The sequence below is a fragment of the Delphinus delphis genome, chromosome 13, assembly GCF_949987515.2.
Source record: "Delphinus delphis chromosome 13, mDelDel1.2, whole genome shotgun sequence".
Taxonomy (NCBI): domain Eukaryota; kingdom Metazoa; phylum Chordata; class Mammalia; order Artiodactyla; family Delphinidae; genus Delphinus; species Delphinus delphis.
Genome location: NC_082695.1, coordinates 6,844,753 through 6,859,771, shown reverse-complemented (window position 1 = coordinate 6,859,771; position 15,019 = coordinate 6,844,753). Strand labels below are relative to the sequence as shown.

At 63.8% G+C, this 15,019-nt stretch overlaps 1 protein-coding gene across 1 annotated transcript in view; it reads right to left on the bottom strand.

The window, feature by feature from the left end:
- Nucleotides 1-303: 303 nt before the first annotated feature.
- The window catches only part of PITPNM2 (phosphatidylinositol transfer protein membrane associated 2), a 144,247-nt gene continuing 129,531 nt past the window's right edge, over nt 304-15,019 (bottom strand). The window contains exons 10-24 of the mRNA XM_060027946.1: nt 13,305-13,552; nt 12,681-12,870; nt 12,423-12,542; nt 11,642-11,847; nt 10,950-11,128; nt 9,402-9,572; nt 7,400-7,564; nt 5,568-5,716; nt 5,103-5,219; nt 4,662-4,778; nt 4,393-4,541; nt 4,149-4,298; nt 3,582-3,765; nt 3,375-3,503; nt 304-3,283 (exon numbers count right to left, since the gene is read on the bottom strand). Coding sequence (XP_059883929.1) covers nt 2,960-3,283; nt 3,375-3,503; nt 3,582-3,765; nt 4,149-4,298; nt 4,393-4,541; nt 4,662-4,778; nt 5,103-5,219; nt 5,568-5,716; nt 7,400-7,564; nt 9,402-9,572; nt 10,950-11,128; nt 11,642-11,847; nt 12,423-12,542; nt 12,681-12,870; nt 13,305-13,552 — 2,598 coding nt within the window. The 3' untranslated portion in view covers nt 304-2,959. The remainder of the gene's footprint in view (nt 3,284-3,374; nt 3,504-3,581; nt 3,766-4,148; nt 4,299-4,392; nt 4,542-4,661; nt 4,779-5,102; nt 5,220-5,567; nt 5,717-7,399; nt 7,565-9,401; nt 9,573-10,949; nt 11,129-11,641; nt 11,848-12,422; nt 12,543-12,680; nt 12,871-13,304; nt 13,553-15,019) is intronic.

The following is a 15,019-nucleotide window of genomic DNA, read 5'->3' as shown; positions in this document are numbered from 1 at the left end:
CCCAGCTTACTGGCTGTGTCCTCTGTGAAGCAGAGGCTGACAGGCTCCCTGGCTGGGTTGCTATGAGGACCAACTGAGTTCATGCCTGGGAAAGGGCTGGAAGGGGCTGCAAGGGGGCCCAGCATAGGTAAGACCCACGTGAGTGTACTCGTATTACTGTGAGCGTAGCTGACACTGTGTACTGGGAAGGACAGCCTCTCCCCTCACAGGACAGGCTGGGCCCCCATCCCGTCCCCCGCACCCCACCCCCCACCCTGGGGCTCTGGTTGCCGGCGCAGTACTGAGACCCAGAAGGAAGCCTTCCTGCTTCTTTAATTGGTGTAACAGACGACGACACAGTACACAGAGCACACTCAGGCCTGATGGAGCAGGGACAGCAAGGGCGGGCGGGGTCAAGTCAGGACACCACTCACATTCGGTCCAGACAGACAGGGGGCTGAGACGTGAAGACTGCGACGTGGCGGGTGGGCGGGCAGGTAGCTCAGACTGAGCTAGGAAGGGGGCGTGGGGTCTCTGCTGAATCCCTCTTTAGAAATCAAAGAGAAGGCAGGTGGGGGGTTCTGGGGGGGGTGCGGGCTGAGGCTCAGTCCTGGGGGCTTGGGGGTGGGAGTGGGACTAAGGCTTCTACTCTAACAGGCCTGGGGTGGGGTGGCAGTCAGCAAGGCCTGCTTCACCCTTTGGTTACGACTGGTCGGGCCTGAGCCCTGCAGCTCAGCACCCAATGCTGTAAACATTTTTGGTATTTTTAAAGGACTCTGTCCTCCCTCTCTTAGTTTCTGAAAAAACTGGTGCTTCCTTAAGAGGATAATGTGCCGAAAGGAATCTTCAGGTAGGCCAGGAAGCAGACCTGGATAGAGAAGACAGACGTCACCAGGGAGGCTGGGCTGCCCACCTCACCATCTATGGCTGAGGGCCGCTGGGAGAGGCCCGGGGACTATTGCTGTTGTCCTTGGCATGGCTGGCGGCTGGGCAGGCAGGCGGGGAGCTCGGAGCCGTGGGGGAGCTGCCCGCTGGGAGAGGCCGAGCCCACTGCCCACCCAGCCTCCTGGGGCCAGGCGGCCTCCCGGCCTTTATTGCAGGCGGGCTGAGACGCTTCCAGGTGCTCCTGTGGATGGCTGCTCACCGGGTGACAGGCGAGATGGGGTGAGGTGGGACCGACAGGAGGCGGCACTGGCCATGGGGGGCCCTCGTCGGGGCTGTGATTGTCGGGCCAAGCGATTCCCGCTGGGAGCAAGGGGTTAGATATTGCACTTTCACTGCAACAGTTACATTAAAACTTGGTCCATAAAATAATCGTCGCTTTATACATAATGCCTGAAACAACAACAAAAAGCTACATCTTAAATATGAATAAACCCTGAAGGTCCCATCCCTCCAGACATTTTTCGCTGCACAAAATAAATAGCTTTCACTCTGTACAGACCCACTTTTGCAGAACATTTACATGACCCTTTGGCTGTACATATCTACACACGGGAAAATGTTAACATCCGTCTGCGCGCCTCCCCGTCCCAGCCCACGAGGCCCTGAGGCCGTATCCAGGTTGGCAGCAGCTTCGCATAGAAGGAGCCTGGTCGCTGGACGGCTGGCCGAGGCCTGGCAGGCTCCCCCGTCTCAGAGCAGGTAGAGCAGCAGCGGAGGGGCTGCCAGGGCTGAGGCCACAGCTGAGATTGCTGTCGGTTCCGGGGAGGGAGGGCTGACGCTCAGGCCCAGCGCGCAGGACAGCGCGGTCCTTACCAGGTGGGAAGTGAAGCCGTGGCTGCCTGCCCTGACGCTAACTAAGCGAGCTGTGGCTTCTTGGATTCGGCATCGAAACGGAATTGGCGTTAAAAAAAACCTACGTGTGTGCCCCACTCACCCCAGAGTAGAAATTCAGTGGAATTAACGGGGGTCAAGCGAGGCAGGGAGCCCACGCCCCACTGCCTGGGCAGGGGACAGGGCCCTGGGACCCAGAACCAGGCTGGACTCCGTCACAGTGCTGGGCGTTTTCATGTGGAGGGGCTGCGTTTGGTACTGAAAGAGTTAAGAAAAGGAAGCAGCCAAGGATTGCTCGTTTAAAAAAACCTCATAGAAATCCGATTGGAGAAGTAGAAAGGTGTAGAAACGTGGAAGGGGCGCCGAGGCGCGGGGCCTTGGCTGACGGCTGGCGAGGAGCGGAAGAAGTAAGCCCGGCTGGTCCCGGCCCCACGGCCCGAGGCGAGGCTTCTCAGGAGCCGGCCTGGCGGCCTGGGCTGTGCCTGAGGCTGAGATGACGCCAGGCCCTTGGCTGGACGGGGCTCCCGGTGGGGCAGCTGGAAGGGGTTGGGAGTCCGGGGCTGCCATGGGCCAGGCGGAGCTGCAGAAAATACCATACGGCCTTTCTCTCCTACTTGTACAAGGATTCTCTGCCCTGGAGCCTTCTGTGTGGCGACGGGTCCTGGATCAGCAAACGCTGAATTTTCACGCACATCAACGGATCTGTAGCCATAGGAGATGGTGATGGGTCTCCACCCTCAAACTTCAGTGCAAAACCAGTGAGGTCGAGCAGTTGAGTAACTCGAGTTAACAAGAAGCAGGCTGTCCCCCGTTGGAGCTGCTACCAAGTGGGAGGGGACTTGGGGGTCGGGGCGAGCTAGTGGACGGGAGGTGCCCAGGCCTGGCATCAGGATGCTGGGCGGTCAACGCAGGGCAAGCGTCTGGGAGTGCCTTCCCGGCCAGTCCACGCTGGGGGGGGGTCCTGGTCCCTCCGTCATCCTCGGGCTGGTCGTCCTGCCAGCTTCCACGATACGCTGCAACCCCGCAGACCCTAACACGTGAGGCAGGGCTGGAAGGGCTGTGTGTGGCACGGCCCCGTGTCCTCCGCCGGGCCCTGGGACAAGCTGGGCCCCAGCCGACTGTCCGTGCCCAGGCCAGGCCTCCTGGCAGGGCGGGCCGCCCCGGCCTAGCACCATGGAGACCACAGCGCCTTGCTCCCGGAGCCCTACTTGGGGCCCGCAGCTGTCCCCGGCTCGGGCCGGCCCGCCATGGCGCGGCCCCAGCAGCCGGCCGCCATGCTCATGCTACGTTGTCCCCGCTGCTCGCTGTCCGCTTGGCTCTGCGTCCGCTCGTGCCGGTGGCCGGGCCCGCTAGGCTGGGCCGAGATGGTGCGGAGCAGGTGGTTCCGGGAGCGCAGGAAGTCGCCCTGGCCAGGCAGGCCGAAGCTGCCCTTGCGCAGCGCCATGCGGGTGGCCGCGTTGCGGGCCGGGCGAGCCCGGTGGTTATACTTGAGCTGGGCCAGGTGGGCCGCGTAGCCATCGGTGATGAACTGCGGGGGAGGGAAGGCAACGCGGAGCATGGCTGTCAGGGGGCGGGGCTCCCGGGGCTGCCCGCCCGCCAGCCATGACGCGTCTGCTCACCTGGCACTGCTGCTGCAGCTTCTTGGTGGGCCGGCCCACGATGTAGATCTGCATGGGGGACAGGCTGATGGAGCTGTAGACCGCCACGTCCTTGGTGGAGCCGTAGGCCGCGTGCACGCGCAGGTGCAGCTGTGGGTAAGACGGGCGTGGGCGCGGGCTCGGCCCTTCCGCCCGTCCCCACCCCACTCCCTTCTAGCCGGGACCCACCTCAGAGATGAGCAGCTTCAGGAAGTTGGCCTTGTGCCTCAGCGGGTCGTGCACCAGGCCGTCACAGAAGGACACCACGCCGTGAGGGAAGTTGTGCTGGGCCAGCCATGCCACCACCCGCTGCTTCTGCATGTCAGGCCGGCCCGTCACATAGATGATGAGGTAGCCCAGGTCCTGCCAGTGCCTGGGGGCGAGGGGCAGGCCTGGGTGTCCCACGGATGCACTGTCCTCCCTCCTGGGCCGCCCAGCCAGTCCCCACGGGGGCCACTAAAGAGCGCCTCTCGGGTCAGGGGCCGACAATGGCGGCAGCAGCCGGACTGACAGCAGCGCGGTGCTCGCGGCCCCCACCCCCGCCCCCTGCAGCAGGTGTAACTGGTCTTGTTAGAAGCAGCCCCGTTCCCCAGGTAAGGGAACTGAGGCATCAACAGCAACAGGTTACAGCTGGGAGGTGTGACCCAGCTGCGGAGTCCCTGCCCCATGTCCCAGCTCTGGCACCCAGGGCCCTCCGCCGCCTGGCCGCGGAGCTGCCTGCCTCCGAGCCCACCCGCTGCTGCTCGGAGCGCTCACCGCACCACGTCCACGGCCCCGGCCCGCACTTTGGGGTCGCTGCCCATGATGGACACGCTGGCGGCGAAGGAGCCGTCGATGCTGAAGACCACGAACTCCGTGCCCTTGGGCAGCACGGTGATGTAGCTGTCGGCAAACGTGTGGTCTCCCCTGGGAGGGGGCAGCTCATCAGAACCCACCAGGGCTCCTTCCTCCCGCCCCCGAACGAGGCTGACCCGGCCTGCTCACTCCTTGGAGCTCATACCTGACCACCATCTTGACGGGGTAGACACCCACGCCCAGGCGGTGGGTCTCGGGGATGGTGTAGGAGACACGCCCGCTGCTGTTGGTCACCAGCGTGTCCAGGTACAGCCACTCACCCGAGGGCGGCTGCATCATGATGTGCACGTCCACCTGGAGCCGGGAGGGCTGGTCGTGGCTGGGCCGCGCCCTTGGCCTCCCCACCCCCACTTCCCACCCCCCAGCCAGAGGGAGGCGAGGTGGGGGGCTCCCGCGGGCTCCCTGTGTCTTTACCTTCTCCCCGGTCAGGGTGACCATGTCCAGGGGCCCATACATGAACCGGCCTGTCAGGACCTGAGGGCCATCCTCGTTGGCGACCGCGTCATTGATCCGGTGATTGGCCGTCACGTTCTGGGGGGAGGAGAAGCAAAGCTGGGTCAGGGCTGGGGATGGAGGGGCGGCTGCGGCCTCCTGGGCTCAGCTCAAGCTTCCCACGGGCCTGGAGCGTGAGTACGGGTGCAAAGCCCGATGACCCAGCTCAGCCACTGAGCTACGTGGCCTTGGCGCTGGTCCCCGTCTGTAAATGGGGTAACAGCTCCAACCCCAGACTGTGACGATTAAGTAAGACAGCACACTTCTCTGTGACTCAGTTTCCTCATCTGTAAAATGGGGTCTTCTCGCGCGGATTCACTAGGACGACAGCTGTGGGGCCTGGGCACTCAGAGGACCCCTCACCCGCAGCTTCACGTGGGTCCTCTTGCGCTGCCACTTCTCTCTCGGCTTTGACGGGGTGAACACCGAGACCTCCTTGCCGTCCAGTTCCAAGATGCTGGAGTTGTCGTGCCTCATGACCTGGGAGGGGACACAGAGGGAGGCCATGGGGCAGGCTCAAGCCTGGGGCTTCCTGTTCTAGAGGGGAGAGGCCAGCGGCCCTAGGGGCCACACTACCCATGGGAGGGTTTGGCGGGGGGCAGTATTTGACCCCACTGCAGTCTGCTCTCTGGCCTGTTAGGGTGCACATCCATTCACCCCATCTCAACATCCCCACGGCTTCCTCCATCCTGCTGGTTGTGGCATCTGCTGGGGCCAGAAAGTGGGGCTCCCCATCGTCCTCATCTATGAAATGGGGCCACCTCAGCAGCGGTGTCAGTCGGGCCTCCTGAGAGGTGCAGGTGTGCCCGGCAGCGGGACCCTGGGTACCTGTCTCAGCAGGAAGGAGACCACATCCGTGGACTCCCAGTAGCTGGCGTGGAAGAGGTGGGGCAGGGCCACGGTGGGGAAGGCCGTCAGGGCGTCGGGGCAGTACAGGGCGTAGTCGATCCGCTTCTGACCCCACCACTTCGCCGCAACTGCCAAGAGGAGGGGCTGTGACTGGGCTGGGCCCCAGGGGCTCACCTGGCCCCTCAGGCCGGGCGCAGCCCAAAGGCAAGACCCTCCTCTGACCAGAGAGAAGGGCTGCAGCCAAAGCAAGTCTCCTTCTCCCAGGCTCGGCGACGGGAGCAGCAAGCAGCCAGGGCGCCTGAGGAGGGGGAGGTGGGGGACTGCGGCTCAGCCGGGAGGACGTGGAGATACAGGGCGAGGGGACACGCCCAGTCCGGAGGCAGGACGCCCTGGCCCCGGTCCTGTCCACCCCCCGCCTTGGGCCTTATCACTGCCCTCTCCAGGCTTCTCCTGGACCCCCTGTCTGCCCCCGCAGGCCTCAAGGATGTGCGAGGCTTTGCAGAGATGGAGTCACGATTCCTGGGCCCCAAGGCAAGGCCCGCTGTCCTCAGCACCTGGCAGGCAGGGTGTGAAGTGAAGGCCTTCAGTCTACAGAGCCTGCGCGTGAAGCCGGCTCCCCCTCCAGGCTCGGGGACCGCCCAGGTTTGCAAAAGCCTCCTGGGTGACTGCAGGAGGTGCACCTGGTTAGGCTCGGGGTGGCCCTGCTCTCCGCCTGCAGCCTGCTTGACGAGCAACCCCCAGCCCTCACCCGGCCTCCATCCAGCCGCCCCCCCCCACCCCCCGCTGCTCCTGCTTCCTCCCTGGAAGTCTGGGTGCTCCCAGACCAAGCCACCAGCTCCCCGCTAGGCCTCAGCGGGGCCCGGGGGTGAGGCGTGCCTGGAAACGGAGCGTGACCCCAGTTAGAGAAGGCGACGTGTGTGCATGGAGGGCTGTGACGCCCGGGACCTTCTCTGATGTCCAAGTTGGGGAGGCGGGGGCCCTCCCCAGGCTGGGGCTCGCCTACTGGCCCAGGGCGGTGGGCGGTAGTGGGGGAGGGCAAGCAGGGACGGGCACCTGACGCTGGGGCTGTGGCTAAGCGGTGCACAGGCTCAGCCCTGCTGGGGCCGCCACTGCCCCCGCGGGCCAGGAGGACACCCACGCCGGGCTTAGCCCCGGAGCCCTGCTCTGACAGGCAGCCTGGGAGCCAGTCACGTGGCAGGGGGCCGCTGGCCCCGGGGGAGTGTGTGTGTGGGGTGACCCGGACTCTGCTTCCAGCTGCTGAGAAGCTTCTGAGATGGGCAGGAGCGAAGGAGGCTGTGGGTGACTCTGCCCCCTGGGGCGGCAGGAGGGGCTGGCACAGGAGACCTCGCCTCCCTGGCTCCCCTCGGCCACCGCTGCAGCTTCTCCAGAAATGGGCCCCCCAGCTTTCTCCTTCAAGGAGCACCTGCCCCCCTGGGGCTAGGACCCCTCCTCCCAGACCCACCCACCCCCAGCTGAGACAGCACCACCCATCTCCCACCACCTGCACCTGCCCCCCCCACCATGCCCTGCCCCAGGGCCACCCCTTTCAACGTTCCTTCCTTGCAGAGTCCTCTATGGACACGGGGGCTGGATCACTCTTCGCCGCGGGGCCGTCCTGGGCACCGTACAGTGTTGAGCAGCATACCTGGTCTCCACCCACCAGATGCCAGTGGCGCCCACCCCAGTTGCCTCCAGACGCTGCAAACTGTCCTCTGGGGGACGGGCACAGTGGCCGCCATTGAGACTGGCTGCAACAGGGCACAGCCCCCTTGCTGTGACGGGGAGGGCAGGCCCGGCACTGCTGCACTCACTCTGGGCAATGCTGGACGCCGTGTAGCTCTCAGCCATGCCCGACACCTGGCTGGCGATGCTGATCTCGCTGGCCCGGCGGAAACCTCGGGCAGTGGGGGCTGTGCCGGGCGAGGAGGGGGCCGCGTGCTCTTGGAAGACCGCGTTGTGGGCCTGGAGTGCATCTGCTGCAGGTGGACAGGGACCAGAGACCGCAGGTAAAGAGGCCTCGCCCAGCCCGGCCCTCCAGCCCCCGAGCAGTGGGAGGGGGCGTCCAGCATGTGCCGGGGCTGGGGCAGCCGGAGTGGCCGCTGTGCCAGACAAGGCCGACACGTCCAGCTGCAGAGGAGCAGGGGTATCTGAGCACAGCTGGCAGAGAGGATGGGCCCGAGCATGCCAGGGCCAGCCTGCTCAGGGCCCAGAGCTGAGGCAGAGAGAAGGGAGCGCTGGGGCAGGGGTGGACAGACGGACCAATACAGACACAGTGGGCAGGGAGGCAAGGCGGCCGGGCTCATGCCCCACACTGGCCACGGCCACCCTTCCAGTCCAGCCATCTTGGCCTCTGGGGCTCGGCCTGGCCTGGCCTGACCCACAGCCCGCGGCAGCTGGCTTTGGGGGCGCTAACAACAGGGGCCTGGGGCAGCTTCCCAGGGATGCCCAGCGCTGAGGACTGAGAATGAGGCAACACCCCCTGCACGTGCCGCACACACGGGTCACATCGAGCCAGCCCTGAATGGGCATCTGGGGACAAAGGCAGGGGCTGAGGGCTTGAGCCAGGCTCACCTGGGTCCAGCCTGAGAACGGGGCTCGGTTACAGGACCCACATCTAGACGGGGTGCAGGAGATGCCTGGACCTCCTCAGGAAGAGGGAGTGGGGCCTTGAGAATCCAAGCCCTCGCCAGGACCGAAGGCTTCTCCTGGGGGTCAGGTGGGTCCCAGCGGGCTCGAGGCCTCACCCCAACTCCTGCTGCTAGCCTCACAAACAGGGGAGAGAACCCTCGGACTGACACCTGTGCTGGGTGACCCTGAGGCAGCTGCTCCCCTCTCTGGGCTCATGCACCTCCTCTGCTTCGGGTCCCCTCCCTGCTCTGCCTAGTGTCCAGAGAGGGGGCACCAAGCCTGCTCCCAGGGCCTGTCCTGCCTGGTCTCTGCTTCTCGCCACCACAGTTCCACAAATTCCGGGTAGTCAAGGAGGGCACGGGGGTCCCTGAGGACCAGCGGTCAGCCGGTGAAGCAGACGCCACCACGAGCAGGGGGGTTACACACACTCAGCAGAGCTCGGGCTGGGGTGGGGCCCGTCTCGCCAGGTGACTGTGAGAACGGGGTACTGGTCTCCAGGAAGCCATCCCTGTGAGGGAGGGGGACCAGGGGGCCGCCCTCCAGGACCAGCTGGGGGCTTCTCTGCACGGTCTGAACTGGAGGCATATGGGGAGAGGAGAGGGGACACAAGAATAGACACTTGTGTGGACGTGACACAGACACGCGCCGCTCCTCAAGAGCCAGGACGTGACAGGACTAGGACACGGCGGCAGGTGGGACGGGCCGTTCCCGGGGGGCGAGAGTGGGTCACGGGCAACCCCCTCTCGTGCTGCTGCACCCCAGCTTCAGGCTAGGTGACCTGGAGGCTCCGGAGCTGTCTGCTACGGGGTCCCTTCCAGGGCAGGACAATGCCCAGGACTCAGCCAGGGGCCCTCAGGTCCTCAGGTCTGCCTTGACAGGGTGGTGGGGCGGGGAGCAAGGTCCCTAGGGTGTGTGTGTGTGTGTGTGTGTGTGTGTGTGTGTGTGTGTGTGTGTCGGGGGGGGGGAGTGGGGGGGGGAGGCCCTGGCCTGTGAGGCTGTCTCCCTCCTACCTCCCTGGGGTGGGTGGGGCTAATGCACCCGCACCTATACCAGGTGACCCGCTTCCAAGGTGTTCAGTGCAGGACGCCCCTCCCCGCACGGCAAGGCCAGCCCCGGCCTGGGGCACCCAAGGAGAGGGGACACGTCCCACCCTCCCCGAAGGCCGGGGGCCCATGGGGCTCTCACCCAGCAGCGTCGAGCAGCCGTCCCCCAGCGGGTAGCGCTGGTAGCGGGGGATGCTGAGAGGCGGCAGGGCGTGGAATCGCCGCTCCAGCAGCGGCTCCAGGCGCGAGGCCGACGGGTCGGCGGGGTGGAAGAGGTTGTAGACTTGCTGGCAGGCAGGCCGCAGCTGGAAAACTGGGGGGCGGAGTGGGGGCGGAGTCGCAGAGCCTGGAGCTAGCTCCGCCCTCAGGAGGCGGGGCCTAGAGCAGGCTGGGATTGGGTGCAGTGCGACGGGACGGGGTTGGGGATACAGAGAAACCCGAAAGTGTGTCTCTATCAAATTTGGGATTCTGTTTGGGCCACTGTCCCTTTATTAACCAAATTTGTTTTGATTGAAAAAGTTATAATGACGGTGGTTAAAAAAATTTCTTTTTAAGCACAGAAATATATATGATAAAAGACATATAACGGAGGGTCTCCTTTCTCCCCAGAGCCCCGGGGCTGGCGCCCCACCTGCAACTTTTGGGAGCCTCACGCGCATGCGCGGCCTGAGCCGGGTAGAGCTATCCTCCGCTATTAGAAATGTCTCTAGGCTGTGCGATGGGCCTGGGCTTTCGAACATCTCATAGTTGATGGGAAGATCACGTGAATGTCATTATAAACTATCAGTAACCAATATCTCACTTTAAAAAATACATACAAATAGGAACATAATCTATGCTTTTTGAACATAATCTATGCTTTTTTTTCATTTAACACAATAAATGGGAGTCTTTCGTATCAGCACTCTAGTTCCGCCCCATTCTTTTTAACTGCGGCGGGGTATTCCACTGTATGGCTGTGCCGCGATTGATTTAACCGGCTCGCATCCCATTTAGGTTGGTTCTGGTTTTTCACCCTTACAGATGACGTTGCCCTAACATCAGTGTCTCTGAGCTGTGCGCTCATACCGAAGCCACTGTTTACTTGCTCTTGGGCAAGTGTCTACGCCTGCCTCTCTGAGCCTCAGTTTCCCGCTGGGGCCCCTGCACAGCTCCTGTAGGATGGCAGTTCTCCCTGGACCACACTCGTTGATCCCAGGGGCACTGGGCAGGGACTGCCGCTCTGACGGCTGCTTAGCCCACAGGTTCTGTCTCCCTGTGTGTGTAGCCATGAGGAGGAACCTGGAGCAGCGTGGCTGTGGTCCCTCTGGGGCTGGGAGGCCACCCGATCGAGGAGACTTTGGGGGTGCCTGGTTTCACATCTCTTCCTTATGGGAAGACCTTGGGCCTGGGAGACTGGGTCTGGCCCCATCTGATCCTGGGGCAGCCCCTTCCATCTCTGGACCTCAGCTCCCAGAGGTGCCTTGGAGATTAAACGAAACAGCGTGCTGGGAAATGGGGCCAGGGACTGAGCTGCTGAAGCTGGAGCAAAGGAGAGCAATGGGTCCTTGGTGGGGGGTGCAGAAAAGAGGAGGAAGGGGCCTGGGAGGTGGCCATGGCCTCATGACAGGGGTCCACTGAGACCCTCTGCCCAGCTCATGCCCACTCCCCCCACCCCCCCGCCTCACTCCTCCCCTGCAGGGACTCTCACCATCCAGGGAGGGGATGACAGTCTTCCTCAAGGCCAGGACCAGCCCCAGCGGGCACCCGAAGAGGAAGAGGTCAGCGATCTCGAAGTCGAACTTGCCCACGGCCCCTGCGCCGTCCAGCATGGTGGAGCTGCTTGAGTGGCGGGAGCTGGGCTCATTCCTCAGCACGCTGGCGTGGAGGCTGCAGATGCCGGGGGACGAATGAGGTCACACCACAGCCCTTCTCGGGGCTGGCCTGTCCTTAGCCTCCTGAAAGAGGCTCCTCAGGGGTCATCAGGCCCAAACGAGGCTTGGCCCCTGTGTGGTCCTGTGAGTGCAGCTGTCCAGCACCTGCTGGGACACCTCCGGTGACAGCAGGTCCCAACCTCTCTAGGGAGCCCACCGCCTTTGGGACAGCCCTGACCAGGATCACACCGCCAGTTCTGCTGGTCAGTTCTGCTCCCTGATTCTGCCATCCTCACTTCCAGCCCTGGTCAATCTGTTCCCTCTGACTCAAGATGGCCCAAGGCATGTACAAGACCACAGCCGTACCCAACAAGCACCTTCTCCCGGCTGAAGAGCCGTGGCCCAGTCTGGGGATCACAGGACAAGGGCCGGGGGGCCTCCAGCACCCTCTTATCCGTGTTCTCACTTCTGAGCCGTCCCTCTGTCTTAGAGTCCCCGACCTCACCTGGCGGCGGGCCTCACTACCCACCTGGACAGGAAGGCCTGGTGCTGCTGGATGGTGTCCAGCTCGTAGGTGGACGAGTCACTCCTCTTGCGGGGCAGCTGCTGTTTGGGGTCCTCAGCGCCGTTGCTCCGGGGGATGTCGATGTTGCTGCGGCTCAGGTGCCGGCTGCTCTCCAGGGTTCCACCATGTGCCGCATTGACCGTCGTGCCCGGGGACAGCAGGTCAGTGTCCTGGAACGGCCCCATGCAGGCTCACTGCCCGGTGGCCACTGGCCTGGCCCCCTCTTCAGTGTCCTGGAAGCCATGTCTGCCCTCCTGACTCCAGGCCCACTGGCCACTGCTCAGCGGCCTCTCACCCAAGCCAGCGAGGGAAAAGGCCTGTCCCTCTGTGCCCCACGGTCCCCCCCAGCCTTCACTCCTGGCCTGGCCTGCCCATGTGGGCCTTGCTGATCTCCCACTGATCCCGCTGCCTCGCCCGGCCTGCCAGGCCATTTGCTAGTCTGCAGCAGAGGGACCTTGGGTGCTGTCTCCTACTGGGAAGCTCAGAGGATCCACCCCCCAGGACCAGAGCCTGCTCCCCACAGTGCAGACCCTGCTTCACCGCCTGCTGAAGCTGCCGTGCTCCTAGGCTGAGCCGCGCCGCAGCTGTCCACCTGTCCCACGCATCCACCCCCTGCCTTTAGGCACCTGCGTTAGCAACCTCTGCCCTTCCCTTTTTCCGCAGGCCTCTGGGACGTTTGCAGCCAGAGGGTGACCGTCCTCAACCTGGAGGTCCCCTGCTCCGGGGGGCTGGGGGAAGCTAGTACCTGCACACTGGCCACACTGCCCCGGCGGCTGCTGCTCTGACTCTCAGACACCGTCTGGTTGCTGCAGCATAAGGCATCGAACGCCAGGATGCCCCCAACGCAGTCCCCGATCAGGCAGACCTGGAGGGGGAGAGGCTCAGGGGCCTGAGAGCCCGCCCTGCTTGTTGGAGGGCTGGCTGGGGAGAGCCCTGGCCTGGAGGACCAGGCCAGCCCACCCTGCAGGGTTTCTGTCTTCCCTTCCCCCACCCCACAACTCACCTGCCCGTTGAAGGTCACGCCCTCCTGGGACTTGATGAAGTCCCCGTAGGCGAGGTTGGCCCGCTGGATCACTGTGGCAACGGCCTCCTGGTAGTGGGGTGAAGAGGTTGCCAGCAGGGGCAGGGCGGCCAAGGGGATGTGGTCCTGGCTGCTGGACAGACAGCCTTCGTCGTGGCTGTAGGGGCTGAGGCTGGGGGCGGGAGACCGGTCAGGAGAGAGCAGGTGGCCTCAGCTCAGCCCAGTGGGCCCCTCTTCCCTGACCCGAGCATCAGAGCAGGAGCTGCCTGACACCCTGAGAGCCTCAGCCCTGGCTTGGCAAACCTCGTGGGGATGCTTCCAGGCCAGGCATGGGGAACAGGGCCGGGGAGTAAGGCCAGTATGTCAGAGGCAGGTCAGCATCCCCACATTACAGATGCAGAAACAGGCTCAGCTCTGGGCCCCGGCCCCTCCAGGACTCTAGGCTCAGCCATCTGCGTAGGTTGTGCCGTCTCCCGGCAGACAGGCTAGACGGCGGGTTTGGACGTCGGCACTGTGGTCCCAGTACTGCGGCTGGGGTGGGGGTGGGGTGTCTCCTGACCCTCAGGGCCAGGGGAGGGGCAGGTGGCAGCGAGCCTGGGCACTCACTCGGAGACGAGGGCGAAGGCAGCGGAGCAGATGGGCGGGCAGGGCACCAGGCGGATGGCCAGGTGGCCCAGGGCGCTGGGGTAGTGCACGCGCATGACGGTGTCGAACACGGTGGCGATGGTGTTGGTGTCGCCCTGCTTGGAGCCGGGGTCCCCGGCGCCCGTGTCCAGGATGGTGCCTCCGTGCAGCAGCAGCAGCAACACGTGGATCTTGGAGGGCGGCACGGCCAGCGGCGGGCTGACCTCGTCCTGTGCGGGTGGGGGGGGTGAACTCCCTGGGGACTCGGCTCCTGGCCGAAGCTTCTGTCCTGCTGGGGGGACGCTTGTGGCGGCCCAGTCACTCCCTCTGAGACCCCTTCTCAGTTCCTCTGCTCCAGGGCCTGGTGCCCCTCCCCCGGGGAGGCCCAGCTGCTTCTTCCCCTCCCCTCTGTGTTCAGCCCTGCTCCCTGCCGGCCTGACAGGGGCACAGAGGACAGGGAGGGAGAGGGTCTCTTCCTTCCGAAGCACAACTCCACCTCCCATCTGCGGGCCCAGGCAGGGGCTTCTGGGCTTCCAGCCTTGGGGGGCAGGCAGAGGCTCAGCCCCGTGCGGGCCTTTGGGGCCTGCCTGCCCTCCGTGTGTCTGTGTCCAGACGTCGGTCTGTCACAGGCTCTCTCTCTTTTTTTTAAAATTTATTTTATTTTATTTATTTACTTTTGGCTGTGCTGGGTCTTCATTGCTGTGCGCAGGTTTTTCTCTGGTTGCCGCAAGCAGGGGCTATGCACGCAGGCTTCGTTGCCCCGCAGCATGTGGGATCTTCCCCACCCAGGGCTCGAACCCGTGTCCCCTGCATTAGCAGGCGGATTCTTAACCACTGCGCCACCAGGGAAGCCCTCACAGGCTCTCTTAAGAGGGGCTGGGGGGGACTTCCCTGGCGGTGCAGTGGTTGAGAATCCACCTTCCAATGCAGGGGATGCAGGTTCGATCCCTGGTTGGGGAACTAAGATCCCACATGCTGCGGGGCAACTAAGCCCGCACCACAACTAGAGAGAAGCCTGTGCACCGCACCGAAGACCCAATGCAGCCAAAAACCAAACCAAACCAAACCAATCCAAACCAAAAAAAATTCTGAGGCAAGCAATTAAAGAAAAAAAAAAAGAAAGAAAAAGAGGGGCGGCGGGGGTCAGGGATTCAGATTCAGCTTGGCCGCTCAGCCAGCAGCTCTGAGCTCTCCCTCCATCTACATGGGCCCTCCCCCGCTGCCCCAGGCCCATGGCCCCCAGGCCCTGCCATTCCCAGCCTCTAAGACCAAGGTCCTCAAGAGCAGAGATGTCCCAGAGGTGGCATAACCCCAGCATCTTAGAGTGGGGAGGGCAACGCAGGTGTGTCTATCTGAACCCCCCTCATTTGTGAGGAGTCAGCCCTGCTTATGAAGTCCAAGTGAGACTTACACACATCCACCATGGGAATGGAACTGTTCTATCTAGAGACGAGGTGGCCCAGAGACGACAAGGGACTTGTCTAATATCACACAGTGCATCAGTACCAAGCTGGACCGGAACCCAGAGCTCCTGCCACCAGCTCAGTGCTCTTCTGCTACCCTAGGCTGTAGCCCCATCCCCAGGGGCCTCTCCCCATCCCTGGCTTCTGGTGTGTGACTTCTGGTGTGGGAGGCCAGGGCCAGGGCCCAAGAGAGCCACAGGTGAGTACCTGCCTTGCCCATATTATGTCAGGGGC